Genomic DNA, 17,105 nt, shown 5'->3' on the forward strand with positions numbered 1-17,105 from the left:
CCAGCGCTGCAAGGCTGCTGTGCTATCCACTGCGCCACCGTGCTGCCCTTAAGTACACCATAAGTACATGTGGGGATTCCCTAGCAACCAGGCAACCCCCACATGTACTTATGCTGGCTATCAGATGTAAATCATTCAGCTGCGGCAAGAAAAACTAAATCTCCGAACACTAAAAAATACTCGGTGGACCCCCGAGCGTGCTCGGAAAATCTCGAGTAACGAGTATATTTACTCATCACTAATTATCAGCTTTGCCTCTAGACTCCCTTTGGCTTCATTCAGTCAATTCAGTCATTCAGTCAATGATTTTTCACATACACAAAAAAAACAGTCTGAGTGTCTTTAGAGTATCATCGGTGTTTGGTCAGAATCATTTTTTTCCATCAGTGTTTCATCAGTGATTTTCATGTATAAAAAAAATGTATGAATTGCAAAGCTTCTCTTATCTGTAACCATGTTAATTGTGGAGAGCACACATCTTGTACACTGATGCCATACGTGTGCTGTCAGTCATTTTGACCGACCCATAGACTTTTATTGGTAATTTTGAGCCATGACTTCAATCAAAACAGACAAGTCTCCTTGATTTCTTTTGCAGACACATAGAACATCATATTGTAAACTTTTAATGAGTACGTGTTCTTTCTGTGAAAACCATAGATGGGAAAATGGACATCTGAATGAGGCCTTCACTTATTTCTCTGCTCTCTTATCCAGCTACTTACAAATTTTTGAAATCTGACCAGTGTGACTTTATGTGGTAATAACTCTGCAACGCTTCAACAAATCCCAGTGATTTTGAGATTGTTTTTTCATGACACATTATACTTTATGATAATGGTAAATTTAGGTCAATATGTTTTGTGTTTAATTATAAAAAATATCAATACTTTGAGAAAAATTTAAAAAAATTAGAACTTTTCAAAATTTGAATGATTATTATTATTTAATGCAGATGGTCATACCACAGCAAACCATTAGTAAATAACATTTCCCTCATGTCGGCTTTACAGCAGCACCATTTGTAAAATGTCCTTTTATTTTGTTAGCATTTTAGGAGGTTTAAAAATGTAGCAGCAATTTTTCATTTTTTCTAGGAAATTTACAACATTTATTTTTTTAGGGAACTATCCATGTTTGAAGTGCCTTTAGGGGTCTCATACATTGGGAAACCCCCAAAAGTAATACCATTTTAAAAACGGCACCCCCTGACTTATTGAAAACTGCTGTCAGGTAGTTTGTTAACCCTTCAGGTGCTTTTCAGGAATTAATGCAAAGTGGTATGACAGAAATGAAAATGTGTATTTTTACCACCTAAATGTCAGTAACTTGTGAACAGATTACCGTATATACTCGAGTATAAGCCGAGATTTTCAGCCCAAATTTTTGGGCTGAAAGTGCCCCCCTCGGCTTATACTCGAGTCACGGTAGCGGTGGGGTCGGCGGGTGAGGGGCTGAGGGCGCTGAGGTATACTTACCTAGTCCCAGCGATCCACGCGCTGTCCCTGCCGTCCCACGGGCTTCGGCGCTGCAGCTTCTTCCTCTCTTCAGCGGTCACGTGGGACCGCTCATTACAGAAATGAATAAGCGGCTCCACCTCCCATAGGGGCGGAGCCGCTTATTCATTTCTCTAATCAGCGGTGCCGGTGACCGCTGATAGAGAAAGAAGCTGCGGCACCGAAGACAGGAGGGGACAGCGCGAGGATCGCCAGGACTAGGTGAGTATGTTATATTCACCTGTCCTCGTTCCAGCCGCCGGGCGCCGATCCATCTTCCCGGCCGGCGCCTCCATCTTCCCGGCGTCTCTGCTCTCTGACTGTTCAGGCAGAGGGCGCGATGACGCATATAGTGTGCGCGGCGCCCTCTGCCTGATCAGTCAGAGCAGAGACGCCGGGAAGATGGAGGCGCCGGAACGAGACGCCGGGAGCTGCAATCAAGGGAGGTGAGTATGTGTTTTTTTTTCTTTATTGCGGCAGCGGCGGCACAAATTTATGTGGAACATCTATGGGGCACAGTGAACGGTGCAGAGCACCGTATATGGCACAGCACAGCTATGGGGCACAGTGAACGGTGCAGAGCACCGTATATGGCACAGCTATGGGGCACAGTGAACGGTGCAGAGCACCGTATATGGCACATCTATGGGGCACAGTGAACGGTGCAGAGCACCGTATATGGCACATCTATGGGGCACAGTGAACGGTGCAGAGCACCGTATATGGCACATCTATGGGGCACAGTGAACGGTGCAGAGCACCGTATATGGCACAGCACAGCTATGGGGCACAGTGAACGGTGCAGAGCACCGTATATGGCACAGCACAGCTATGGGGCACAGTGAACGGTGCAGAGCACCGTATATGGCACAGCACAGCTATGGGGCACAGTGAACGGTGCAGAGCACCGTATATGGCACAGCACAGCTATGGGGCACAGTGAACGGTGCAGAGCACCGTATATGGCACAGCACAGCTATGGGGCACAGTGAACGGTGCAGAGCACCGTATATGGCACAGCACAGCTATGGGGCACAGTGAACGGTGCAGAGCACCGTATATGGCACAGCACAGCTATGTATGGGGCACAGTGAACGGTGCAGAGCACCGTATATGGCACAGCACAGCTATGGGGCACAGTGAACGGTGCAGAGCACCGTATATGGCACAGCACAGCTATGGGGCACAGTGAACGGTGCAGAGCACCGTATATGGCACATCTATGGGGCACAATGAACGGTGCAGAGCACCGTATATGGCACAGCTAGGGGGCACAATGAACGGTGCAGAGCACTATATGGTTCACACCTATGGGGAAATATGAACGGTGCAGAGCACTATATGGCACAGCTATGGGGAAATAATGATCTATTTTTATTTTTGAAATTCACCGGTAAATGCTGCATTTCCACCCTAGGCTTATACTCGAGTCAATAAGTTTTCCCAGTTTTTTGTGGCAAAATTAGGGGGGTCGGCTTATACTCGGGTCGGCTTATACTCGAGTATATACGGTACTATAGCCATCAGACTCTAAGGCCGCTATTTGGTTGTGAATTGCCATCGCAAACATCAAGACCATACAATCATGATCTGAGGGCACCAATTGGGATAAAGAGGGAGCCCCCACACTCTGTTAACCATTTATAATGATGTAGTCACTATTGACAGCAGCATGTAAGGGGTTAAACAGATATGGAGGGTGCAAACACTGATCGTGGCTGATGCAGCAAGTTGTCAGCTATAGTGTATAACCAACAGCCACTGGATTGTCACCTGTATGGGGATACTATTCTCTTATATCTCAGGTCAGTTAAAAGGCATATTGGCTGTCATTAAGGGGTTAAAACCTATGGACACTTTGACATTCCAAAAATTATTTTTATATATGTTACTGGTTATCTTAATAAAATTCTACTAAGCACTCATTTACACTGGCAGATGGCTACCGTTGAATGACTTTAGATCGGCTACATAGTAGTCTATCGGTGGGTGGTCTTTTAACCCCTTTAATCCACAGCCCTTTTTCGTTTTTGCGTTTGTTTTCCACTCCCCTTCTTCCCAGAGCCATAACTTTTTTATTTTTCTGTCAATATGACCATGTGAGGGCTTATTTTTTTGCGGGACAATTCCACAACTGTTTTTTTTTTTTTATTTTTTTTTTTACCATGTTCACCAAATGCTAAAACTGACCTGCCATTGTGATTCTCCAGGTCATTACGAGTTTGTATATAGCAAACATTTATAGATTTTTTTTTTTTATTATTTAAATGGAAAATATAAAATCCAACGTGTTAAAAAAAATGAAAAAAATTCTGTCATTTTTGAGACCTGTAGTGTCTCCATTTTTCATGATTTAGGGCTGGATGAGGGCTTATTTTTTTGCGTGCCGAGCTGACATTTTTAATGATACCATTTTGGTGTGGATATGATCTTTTGATCTCCCCTGTTGCAGCGACAAAAAAACCCTTAATTCTTTGTATATATATATATATATATATATATATATATATATATATATATATATATATATATATATATATATATATATATATACATATATATACACAGACACACACAGCACATACTGTACATACATACTGTGTATTCTATATAATATATATTGTGTGTGTGTATATATATATATTACTGTGTGTGTATATATATATATATATATATATATATATATAATGTATACACACATGTCCTGTTTACACAAGATGATGTGCTGCTGAGGACAGTGTTTTTGGAGGTGTTATTGGAACCCGCTCGTGTGCTATTAGAGTATATTCATCGTGCTCGAATACTATGTTCGAGTCAACCTGGCCACATGTCTCTCAGCTGCAACACATGCAGGGATTGCCTAACAAACAGGTACATTTTTGTATTGTATGGTATGTTAATGGTGTGCACACGTGCAGTTTTGCATTTATGGGAATGGCTCTGGTTGCACAGGTGTCACACTGTAGTGAATGGGATTGTGCAAAATCGCACCCTACGGAACGTGACATAAGACATTTGTATGGATGGTTTGTGTTCCCCATTGACTTGGCGGAATATCGCACCACCTAAATAAAACATCATATAAAAGCTGTGATAACTCCTTTCCCAAGGGATATTTCCTTAGAATTGTGTATTTTCTAATGCCTCACTGCATTGTGGATAATACTATTTCACTTTGGTTAAACTGCAGATTGTTCCAGACTGAGCATATTAAAACCAGCGCTTCCAGGGGAAATCCTTGATAAATAATTAATTCATTATTTTTTTTATGCAGACTACTTAAAAAATCCTGTTGCATAACGGTTGTGCACATAACCCTATTGAAATGTATAGACAGTTATTGCTATTTCATTTCTGAAAGTCCATCCTGGATTAGCATGATAGGTGGACCACGCCATGTCTGCTGTAGTACAGACACAGAGGGCTTTATTATGCGCCTATTTCTTATTTTGTAACATAAGTGATCGTATCCTTGGCCCACATGTCTAAAAGCACAACATAAGGTTATTCTTCAGCTTGCAGCTGTACCACATTTAAGGATCTTGCTTAAACACGTGCCGCACATTACGTGCAGGCCGCATATCTGATCTGGCAACATTTGTTGAGACCCAAAACATGGAAAAGGAAGCGAGAAGGCCAGCAGCTGAATACTTGGTGCTGCTCATTAAAATATTTCTCTGTCTGGTAAACTTCAGCATGCAGCTACAAATTGCTGAGAAGCCTTGCATATTGTATTAGAAAAGATAAAGGATAGGGTTAGAAAAAAGCAAAACAAAATAATGAACGTAAAGTCAACCCTTTTCAATATTCAGAGTATAGACTGCAAAAAAATAACATTGGTAAAAAATGCCATCTGCTGCTTAACTGCCTATCGCAGCTGACATCCGGCACTTTGTGCCAGGAGCGGTCACGGACCGCCCCCGGCACATTAACCCCTGGCACACCGCGATCAAACATGATCGCGATGTGCCGGCGGTGCAGGGAAGCACCGCGCAGGGAGGGGGCTCCCTGCGGGCTTCCCTGAGCCCCCCGCAGCAACGCGATGTGATCGCGTTGCTGCGAGGGTCTCACCTCCCTCCCTGCTCCCTCCAGCCCCGGATCCAAGATGGCCGCGGATCCGGGTCCTGCAAGGAGGGAGGTGGCTTCACAGAGCCTGCTCAGAGCAGGCACTGTGAAGGCTGCAGCGCTGCATGTCAGATCAGTGATCTGACAGAGTGCTGTGCAAACTGTCAGATCACTGATCTGTGATGTCCCCCCCTGGGACAAAGTAAAAAAGTTAAAAAAAAATTTCTAAATGTGTAAAAAAAAAATAAAAAAAAATATTCCAAAATAATGAAAAAAATATATATATATTATTCCCATAAATACATTTCTTCATCTAAATAAAAAAAAACCCAATAAAAGTACACATATTTAGTATCGCCGCGTCCGTAACGACCCGACCTATAAAACTGTCCCATTAGTTAACCCCTTCAGTAAACACCGTAAGAAAAAAAAAAAAAAAAAACGAGGCAAAAAACAACGCTTTATTACCATACCGCCGAACAAAAAGTGGAATAACACGCGATCAAAAGGACAGATATAAACAACCATGGTACCGCTGAAAGCGTCATATTGTCCCGCAAAAAACGAGCCGCCATACAGCATCATCAGCAAAAAAATAAAAAAGTTATAGTCCTGAGAATAAAGCGATGCAAAAATAATTATTTTTTCTGTAAAATAGTTTTTATCGTATAAAAGCGCCAAACCATAAAAAAATGATATAAATGAGGTATCGCTGTAATCGTACTGACCCGAAGAATAAAACTGATTTATCAATTTTACCAAACGCGGAACGATATAAACGCCTCCCCCAATAGAAATTCATGAATAGCTGGTTTTTGGTCATTCTTCTTCACAAAAATCGGAATAAAAAGCGATCAAAAAATGTCACGTGCCCGAAAATGTTTTCAGTAAAAACGTCAACTCGTCCCGCAAAAAACAAGACCTCACATGACTCTGTGGACCAAAATATGGAAAAATTATAGCTCTCAAAATGTGGTATTGCAAAAAATATTTTTTGCAATAAAAAGCGTCTTTCAGTGTGTGACGGCTGCCAATCATAAAAATCCGCTAAAAAACTCGCTATAAAAGTAAATCAAACCCCCCTTCATCACCCCCTTAGTTAGGGAAAAATTTAAAAAATGTATTTATTTCCATTTTCCCATTAGGGCTAGGGTTAGGGCTAGGATTAGGGCTAGGGTTAGGGCTAGGGTTAGGGTTGGGGCTACAGTTAGGGTTGGGGCTAAAGTTAGGGTTAGGGTTTAGATTACATTTACAGTTGGGAATAGGGTTGGGATTAGGGTTAGGGGTGTGTCAGGGTTAGAGGTGTGGTTAGGGTTACCGTTGGAATTAGGGTTAGGGGTGTGTTTAGATTAGGGTTTCAGTTATAATTGGGGGGTTTCCACTGTTTCGGCACATCAGGGGCTCTCCAAACACGACATGGCGTCCGATCTCAATTCCAGCCAATTCTGCGTTGAAAAAGTAAAACAGTGCTCCTTCCCTTCCGAGCTCTCCCGTGTGCCCAAACAGGGGTTTACCCTCACATATGGGGTATCAGCGTACTCAGGACAAATTGGACAACAACTTTTGTGGACCAATTTCTCCTGTTACCCTTGGGAAAATACAAAACTGGGGGCTAAAAATAATTTTTGTGGGAAAACAAAAAGATTTTTTATTTTCACGGCTCTGCGTTATAAACTGTAGTGAAACACTTGGGGGTTCAAAGTTCTCACAACACATCTAGATAAGTTCATTGAGGGGTCTAGTTTCCAATATGGGGTCCCTTGTGGGGGGTTTCTACTGTTTAGGTACATTAGGGGCTCTGCAAACGCAATGTGACGCCTGCAGACCAATCCATCTAAGTCTGCATTCCAAATGATGCTACATCCCTTCCGAGCCCTCCCATGCGCCCAAATGGTGGTTCCCCCCCACATATCAGGTATCCGCGTACTCAGGACAAATTGGACAACAACTTTTGGGGTCCAATTTCTCCTGTTACCCTAGGGAAAATACAAAACTGGGGGCTAAAAAATAATTTTTGTGGGAAAAAAATTTTGTTTTATTTTTATGGCTCTGCATTATAAACTTCTGTGAAGCCCTTGGTGGGTCAAAGTGCTCACCACACATCCAGATAAGTTCCTTAGGGGGTCTACTTTCCAAAATGGTGTCACTTGTGGGGGGTTTCAATGTTTAGGCACATCAGTGGCTCTCCAAACGCAACATGGCGTCCCATCTCAATTCCTGTCAATTTTGCATTGAAAAGTCAAACGGCGTTCCTTCCCTTCCGAGCTCTCCCATGCGCCCAAACAGTGGTTTACTGCCACATATGGGGTATCAGCGTACTCAGGACAAATTGGACAACAACTTTTGAGGTCCAATTTCTTCTCTTACCCTTGGAAAAATAAAAAATTGGGGGCAAAAATATAATTTTTGTGAAAAAATATGATTTTTTATTTTTACGGTTCTGCATTATAAACTTCTGTGAAGCACTTGGTGGGTCAAAGTGCTCACCACACATCCAGATAAGTTCCTTAGGGGTCTACTTTCCAAAATGGTGTCACTTGTGGGGGGTTTCAATGTTTAGGCACATCAGGGGCTCTCCAAACGCAACATGGCGTCCCATCTCTATTCCTGTCAATTTTGCATTGAAAAGTCAAACGGCGCTCCTTCCCTTCTGAGCTCTCCCATGCGCCCAAACAGTGGTTTACTGCCACATATGGGGTATCAGCGTACTCAGGACAAATTGGACAACAACTTTTGGGGTCCATTTTCTCCTGTTACCCTTGGTAAAATAAAACAAATTGGAGCTGAAGTAAATTTTTTGTGTAAAAAAGTTACATGTTCATTTTTATTTAAACATTCAAAAAATTCCTATTAAACACCTGAAGGGTTAATAAACTTCTTGAATGTGGTTTTGAGCACCTTGAGGGGTGCAGTTTTTAGAATGGTGTCACACTTGGGCATTTTCTATCATATAGACCCCTCAAAATGACTTCAAATGAGACGTGGTCCCTAAAAAAAAATGGTGTTGTAAAAATGAGAAATTGCTGGTCAACTTTTAACCCTTATAACTCCCTAACAAAAAAAAAATTTGGTTCCAAAATTATGCTGATGTAAAGGAGACATGTGGGAAATGTTACTTATTAAGTATTTTGTGTGACATATCTCTGTGATTTAATTGCATAAAAATTCAAAGTTTGAAAATTGCGAAATTTTCGCCAAATTTCCGTTTTTTTCACAAATAAACGCAGGTACTATCAAAGAAATTTTACCACTATCATGAAGTACAATATGTCACGAGAAAACAATGTCAGAATCACCAGGATCCGTTGAAGCGTTTCGGAGTTATAACCTCATAAAGGGACAGTGGTCAGAATTGTAAAAATTGGCCTGGTCATTGACGTGCAAACCACCCTTGGGGGTAAAGGGGTTAAGATGATGAAATCTGACTTAAGCCAAGTGAAAAGAATAGATTAATGAACTATGTATATACAGTCATCGCCGATAGTACCGGTACCATTGAAATTACTCCAGAAAATGAAGTATTTCTCCCAGAACAATACACAAAGGAAATAAATGTGTATAACAAAACATGTGGAACTGCAATCATTTTCTGGGAGAACGACTTAATTTTCAATAGTGCCAATACTTTCGGCCATGACTGAATGTGATGTAATGAGATTTAGAGGGAGTTGGTTATAGAGTCAGGAACCTTTCCTACTAGTTGCACTGCATTAGTTGATACCTTGTATTAGCAAACTTACAAATGGAAAGCTGATGAGACTATTTATGGCTCTTCATCAGGCTCATAACATTCATCATAACTCAAAATCTGAAGACGTATGTATCTATCCTTGTTATGAATTTTTTTTGAGAAATCCAGAATTTAAGTTTTAGCCACAAATGCCGCTGGGTCGGCCCCGCACTTACAACTCTCCTGCCTCTACTCCTTATTCTGGTCTTTTACTGACAGGTAACTCTTGTCTCTTGTGACCTAACTCCATGCCTGAGATTTTGCACAGGCTCTGTCATTGCCTGGATCTTCTCCTAAGGAGGGTGGTTCATGCATAGTAACTCCTGGTGACGTTGCAAGAACTAGAAAATCAATCAGCGCATGTGAAGCCCCCTCTGAGGGGACTACAATGGGCATTGATGGTGCCTGCACAAATTCTCGGGCCTCATGGGCAGGTCACTGAGACAAGAGTGAACGGTCAGTCAAAGACTGAATGGAGAGAGAAGCAGGAGAGCTGAAAGTGCAGTGACCGCCTCCCTGCACTGGATTTCTCTAAAACTCCTACAGGAAATTCTGCAAACACGATAAGGATTTGATAAGATTCAAAGGACCACATCATTAGTTAAGTCTGTAATATCCAAGGGACTCATTCCCTTTAAAGAGTCTCTCAACTTTTTTTATATGTTTAATCATTGATCAATCTTGCAAAATTATAAAGCTTTGTAATATACCCCATTACCATATCTTGATTTTGTTTTTTCTTTAAATTTCATGCTCAAAAAGTGCCAGTTCTACTTCACTTAAATTCACTGTATCGAACTTCAGGTCTAGCAAATATCCATACACCGGTGTCCACTTCCCTGCTCCCCTATTTTACACTGGGAGAAAGTTTGGAACTAGAGTCTGGCCATTGGAAAAGGAGTTGAGGAGCACACACTGGAGTACAGATATTTGCTAGGCTTGCAGTTCAAGCTACCTAATGTTAGTGCATGACCAAAACAGTTGAAATGTATAACCTATTAAAGAGGATTGAAGCTTGAGTATCGGATAAAGCAGAGACACTCATCTGTAGACAGCTGGTTCTGAGTTATTGCCCCTCACCATTGCAGAGCAGGTTACTATGTGGCTGGAGGAGAGGAAATTTCATTGTGGTTCTTTGAATATCTCTGGTTTGGTGGAAGTTAGGGAAAGGTGGGTGATTTTTGTGACGTCTCCTGTCAGCCCAGTGCCAAGCAGCCATCCTGTAATTACCTGTGGCGTTAAAGCCAACTTCTACCCCCATAATAAATGTGGGGTGGCTCAGTAGTTAGCACTGCAGCCTTGCAGCGTTGGGGTCCTGGGTTTAAATCCCACCAAGGAAAACATCTGCAAGGAGTTTGTATGTTCTCCTGTTTGCGTGGTTTTCCTCTGGGTTTTCAGTTTTCCCCACACTCCAATGACATACTTATAGGACATTTAGATTGTGAGCTGCAGAATATAAGCTATGCATAATAAATAAAGAACAATGCATGCCTAATGTATAGTCACTGTAACTAATGAAATTGATGTTCATTTATATTCATGTCCAAAATGGCCATTGCGGAGACATGAGAACCATGCCTCCAATCCTATTCCATTGATGTGGGATGGACCAGTGAAGAAGACAACAGTGCTGTGTCCATCAGAGGGCCAGGTGTGATTCAGACAGGCCTCTGCAGTGGCCGTTTTGAACATGAAGAGAACCATCAAACTAAAAAAACTTCAGTCTGCTTTTTTTTTTAAATAACATTCCGGCATACCATGATGAGCTATAATTATGGTGGCTACTGGACTATGTAGTTTTACAAGACCAGGGGAAATCACAGGTTGCATAAGTCCAAAGTATTATCGTTTGTGTTTTCAAAACCACCTGAAACCTTTCAATAGCTAGAAAAAAACAATGTACAGTTAAGTCCATATATATTTGGACAGAGACATTTTTCTAATTTTGGTTATAGACATTACCACAATGAATTCTAAACAAAACAATTCAAATGCAGTTGAAGTTCAGGCTTTCAGCTTTCATTTGAGGGTATCCACGTTAAAATTGGATGAAGGGTTTAGGAGTTTCAGCTCCGTAACATGTGCCACCCTGTTTTTAAAGGGACCAAAAGTAATTGGAAAATTGACTCCAAGGCTATTTCATGGACAGTTGTGGGCAATCCCTTTGTTATGTCATTCTCAATTAAGCAGATAAAAGGCCTGGAGTTGATTTGAGGTGTGGTGCTTACATTTGGAAGGTTTTGCTGTGTAGTAAACATGTGGTCAAAGGAGCTCTCCATGCAGGTGAAACAAGCCATCCTTAAGCTGCGAAAACAGAAAAAACCCATCCGAGAAATTGATACAATATTAGGCGTGGCAAAATGTACAGTTTGGTACATCCTGAGAAAGAAAGCAAGCACTGGTGAACTCATCAATGCAAAAAGACCTGGGCGCCCGCGGAAGACAGCAGTGGTGGATGATCGCAGAATAATCTCCATGGTGAAAAGAAACCCCTTCATAACAGCCAACCAAGTGAACAACACTCTCCAGGAGGTAGGCGTATCAATATCCAAATGTACCATAAAGAGAAGACTGCATGAAAGTAAATACAGAGGGTTCACTGCACGGTGCAAGCCACTCATAAGCATCAAGAAGAAAAAGGCTAGACTGGACTTTGCTAAAAAAAAAAAGCATCTAAAAAAGCCAGCACAGTTCTGGAAGAACATTCTTTGGACAGATGAAACCAAGATCAACCTCTACCAGAATGATGGAAAGAGGAAAGTATGGCGAAGGCGTGGTACAGCTCATGATCCAAAGCATACCACATCATCTGTAAAACACGGCGGAGGCAGTGTGATGGCTGGGGCATGTAAGGCTGCCAGTGGCACTGGGTCACTAGTGTTTATTGATGATGTGACACAGGACAGAAGCAGCCGAATGAATTCTGAGGTATTCAGAGACATACTGTGTGCTCAGATCCAGCCAAATGCAGCAAAACTGATTGGTCGTCGTTTCATGCTACAGATGGACAATGACCCAAAACATAAAGCCAAAGCAACCCAGGAGTTTATTAAAGCAAAGAAGTGGAATATTCTTGAATGGCCAAGTCAGTCACCTGATCTCAACCCAATTGAGCATGCATTTCACTTGTTAAAGACTAAACTTCAGACAGAAAGGCCCACAAACAAACAGCAACTGAAAACCACCGCAGTGAAGGCCTGGCAGAGCATCAAAAAGGAGGAAACACAGCGTCTGGTGATGTCCATGAGTTCAAGACTTCAGGCAGTCATTGCCAACAAAGGGTTTTAAACCAAGTACTAGAAATGAACATTTTATTTAAAATTATTTAATCTGTCCAATTACTTTGGTCCCTTTAAAACAGGGTGGCACATGTTAAGGAGCTGAAACTCCTAAACCCTTCATCCAATTTTAATGTGGATACAGTCAAATGAAAGCTGAAAGTCTGAACTTCAATTGCATCTGTATTGTTTTGTTTAAAATTCATTGTGGTAATGTCTATAACCAAAATTAGAAAAATGTTGTCTCTGTCCAAATATATATGGACTTAACTGTATATAATATAAAAAACCTGTATATAATATATATTGTAACAATACTTACTCTTTAATCTATTTAATTATTTTGCCGTTTCTTCCCAATGGGCCTAATGTTATCTAATAGTACAGGAATATCACAGAGCCATGTCATCCAGGAATGGATATTATTTATTTGATGGCTAAAAAATACACCATAGCAGTGGGGACCAACAGAAAACCGTATAACTTTCTATTGCAATACATTTATTTTCACATTTTCCGCAATTGAAAATAATATAGCATATAGTAGTTTCAGACTTCCATCAGATTGTAAGTGTATTTGCTGCTAGAATCATGACACTATAAGATGAATAGATAGAGATCTATACAGATAAGATGTCATATAGGGATACGTCAGTTTTTCCATTGCATAGTGTTCACTAGAAAATCTATAACCCGCACCGCAGGAGTTTGTGGTGGAAGAAAAAAAAATTCAATATTGTATTTCCTACTCGTATGGTCACACCATTCACGTGTCAATACGGCCATTTTCACGTGCTTTTTCTCCCTCTCGAACATTAATAAATTCAATCTGGCCTCTTTGCTCTCTTAAAAGATTTTCCTTTTCCAATCTGCTTCCAGTCTTTTTAATTCTTAAAATCTTCTCGGTTTCTTAATGAATTTCAGATTAGACAAAAGCGGATGACCATAAAAAGGAAGAAAACAGAAGATTAAATTAACGATGCATGGAAAAACTCTAGTCGTCTCACATGCATTTTTTCGAATCTCTTTTCAGCCATGGATTTCCACGAGAATCTGAACTCCATCGGGGCAAAGGAAGGTTTAAAAGAGAGGAAGATGCTAAAGGCCATTGAGAGCTTTACTTGGAACATAACTATATTGAAGGTAGATATTAGCTGTGTTTCTTCTGTGTTATTTCATTTCTGCTCACAATGTTCCCCTCACGTTTCATCTCCGCCTAACCATATGGTCCTGAACTGTTCTCAGTTGGGCAGATTACTTCTGTCTTCTTTTTCTTCCCCAACAGCTTTGTTCATAATATAGTACAAAAAAAATCTCAGCACACTCTTAAGTTGAATATAAAACTTCTATTGGGGCTATGTGCACACGTTGTGGATTTTGCTGCGGATCAGCAAAATCCGTAGTGCACATGCTGCGGAAAAAAACGCACAGAAACGCAGCGGTGTTTTTTCTGCAGCATGTCAATTCTTTGTGCGGATTCCGCAGTGGTTTACACCTGCTCCTCAATAGGAATCCGCAGGTGTAAAATCACAGCAATGCGGTTTACCCGCGGATTTTGCTAAAACAGTGCTGATTAATCCGCACACCAATCTGCAACGTGTGCACATAGCCTAAAGGGAATCGGTCACCAGGTTTTCGCTATATTATCTGAGGGGGCATCATGTAGGAGGTGAGACCGTGATTCCAGACATGTATCACTCACTGGGCTGCTTTCTGTCAGTTTGCTACAATCACTGTTTTATCTACTGCAGATCTAGCAGTCCTCTGACGACTGCTGAGCCCTGTATATCCCCACCCACATCACTGATTGGCAGCTTCCTCTCTACACAGAAAACTGCCAATCAGTGGTGGGGGCGGGGTTACACAGATCAGGCGGACTACATGGCGCTAGACAACTAGTCTTCTGGTGAAAAATAAACAAATTTTATTGCAAGTACAACAAGCAGCTCAGTAAATGACACATTGTTGGAATCGTAGTCTCTGCCCTTACACTATGCTGCTCTCAGATTTAATAGCAAAAACCTACTGACAGATTTCAATTGAAACTACACTTTTCTTTGTCTTTATTTCATAAATCTGTAGTACAAGTGAAGAAAAGAAACTTTGAAATATATTTTGTTATAGAAGATTGCCAACTTATTAATAACTTTTTGTTCCCAAACACTTGTCTCAAAAGCTTGTCAAATGTCTTTTTTTTATCAGATATTTTTATTGAACATTAAGGATAATACATAGAATGCATTACTGTACACAGTGAACATATATATTTTTACTTTTTGAGAAACATTTTAACCCCAAACCAAACACCCACCCCCTTTCCCCCCCACCCTTTAGAGACCTGACGTGAGCCGCCCCAGTTTGCTACATCATACATAGACAAAAAAAAAAAAGGAAAAGGAAGATGGCATATCGACAGTGCCCCCAAGAGGACAAAAGTCCCAACAACACGAACAAGGTCCCTTAAATCAAATTGACTTAAGCCAAGGATTCCACAACCTGTGGAAGAGCTCCATCTTCTTTCTCTTAAAGTAGATACTCTTCTCCAAAGCAATAATATGATCCACCTGCATCAGAAAGTCTCTTCTTGTTGGTGGCTCTTCCCTAATCCAGAACTTGGCGATCAATTTTCGCGCAATAAATAGCAATCTAGCAATAACCATTTTATACAGATTGTCAGTTACAATCTCTTCTACGTAACCTAGAACACATACCAAAGGATCTTGCGGTATAGAACAATTATATGACAGTCCCACTTTGTTCAGCACCACAATCCAAAAGGAGGACAGCCTGGGGCATTGCCACATCATATGGAGGATACCTGCCTCGGACTGCGAGCACCTAGGGCATTCTGAATTGGGTCTCAGACCAGCCTTGAATAACATGTCCGGAGTTCTGTAAGCCCTATGGATAACAAATAGTTGTGACAACCTCCCAGGCTCACTCATTGAGATTTTGGGTACGTATTCCAATATTGAGTCCCAACGATCATTGTCAATCACCCCCAGGTCATTTTCCCATTTCGCTCTGGCTCTAATAGGGTGCCCCTCTAAGAAAGAGAATAGAAGGAATTCATATATTCTCGAGATTGCCCCCTCGTGCCTCCCCCCATAAGCATAAAATCCAGCATGAGGTCTACCTGAATCTCCACAGGCCCTCTCTTACACTGTGCCTGAAACGCATGAGAGATGCGGCTATACTGATACACCTCAGAGTTTGGCAGTAGAAATTCTTCCTGCAGTACCTCGAAATTCTTAATTCTGCCCCGATATAAAATTTGTCCCATCCGAGAAATGCCAGCCTCCTTCCAAACAAGGAATCCCGGCATCTGTCTGAATTCTTGTAGAAAACAGTTATTCCAGATGGGTGAGAACCTAGTAAGTGCCCTCACTCCCCTAATTCCCTTTACTTTGTCCCAGACCTTATGAATAAGCCTAATAGTGCAGAATTTAGAACCTTTCTCCCAGAAATGTCCACCCTCCAGACCCTCACTCAATACCTTCAACCCAATCAATGTCTTCAGGCTACAGGGTGTCCGCGCTTCACCAGACTCCTCACCCCATCCCCTAAAATGCTGACACTGTGATGCCAAAAAGTATAACCAAGGATTAGGAAGCGCCAACCCACCCTCCGTCTTTAGCCTTTGTAGAATTTCCTGTTTAAATCTGGGACTTTTTCCTCCCCAGATCAACTCACCAAACAAGGATCTGATCCTACGAAATCTATTCTGCGATATCCAGATAGGGGAGTTGTGTAACACATAAAGAAGTTGCGGCATCACAATTATCTCTATAAGATTTACCCTACCGATTACCGATAAGTGTAGCTTTTTCCACGCCTGGATTTTAGTGTGTATTTTCCGCAAAAGTGGTGCCAAGTTCAGTTCCTCAAAGCTAGTCAAAGGGAGAGTAATCTGGATCCCCAAATATTTAAATTTATCGACTAACCTCAGCTTTGTAGAAGAATGTCTTATTTCACTATCTCCATAATCCCCATCTATCAACATCATATTAGATTTGTCCCAATTGATCCTTAGGCCCGAATAACTCCCAAATTCCTCAATGATGGCCTCTGCCCTAACCAGGGTCCCCTCAGAGTCCTCCAAGAAAAGCAAAATATCATCAGCATACAACGCTACTTTTTCTTCTGAGTCCCCATACATAAAACCTCTCACCTCCTGGGACCCTCTTATTTTGGCAGAAAGGGGCTCCACCGCCAAGGCAAAAAGCAGCGGGGACAAAGGACAGCCCTGTCTAGTTCCCCTAGACAAAGAAAAGGTCTCAGAGGGAGCATTATTAACTCTAATTTTGGCCAGTGGAGAAGAGTACAACAGCCGCACCCATGAGATGAATTTAGGTCCAAACCCCAATCGTTCCAGCACCGACCACAGGTAGCCCCACTCCACGCAATCGAAAGCCTTATGGGCGTCCAAGGATACCACAACCCTTTTACCGACATTGTCGGAAGGAATTTGCAAATTTAAAAACAACCTTCTCAGATTGAGTGCCGTTGACTTATTGGGCATAAAGCCTGACTGAT

General features: G+C 41.6%; 1 protein-coding gene across 2 annotated transcripts in view; it reads left to right on the plus strand.

Moving 5' to 3' along the window:
* Positions 1–17,105, plus strand: part of PLCL2 (phospholipase C like 2) — a 264,980-nt gene that overhangs the window by 229,711 nt on the left and 18,164 nt on the right. For both annotated transcript variants that reach the window (XM_069729956.1, XM_069729957.1), the window contains exon 6: positions 13,603–13,712. In XM_069729956.1, coding sequence (XP_069586057.1) covers positions 13,603–13,712 — 110 coding nt within the window. The remainder of the gene's footprint in view (positions 1–13,602; positions 13,713–17,105) is intronic.

This window comes from Ranitomeya imitator, chromosome 6, assembly GCF_032444005.1.
Source record: "Ranitomeya imitator isolate aRanImi1 chromosome 6, aRanImi1.pri, whole genome shotgun sequence".
Lineage (NCBI taxonomy): Eukaryota > Metazoa > Chordata > Amphibia > Anura > Dendrobatidae > Ranitomeya > Ranitomeya imitator.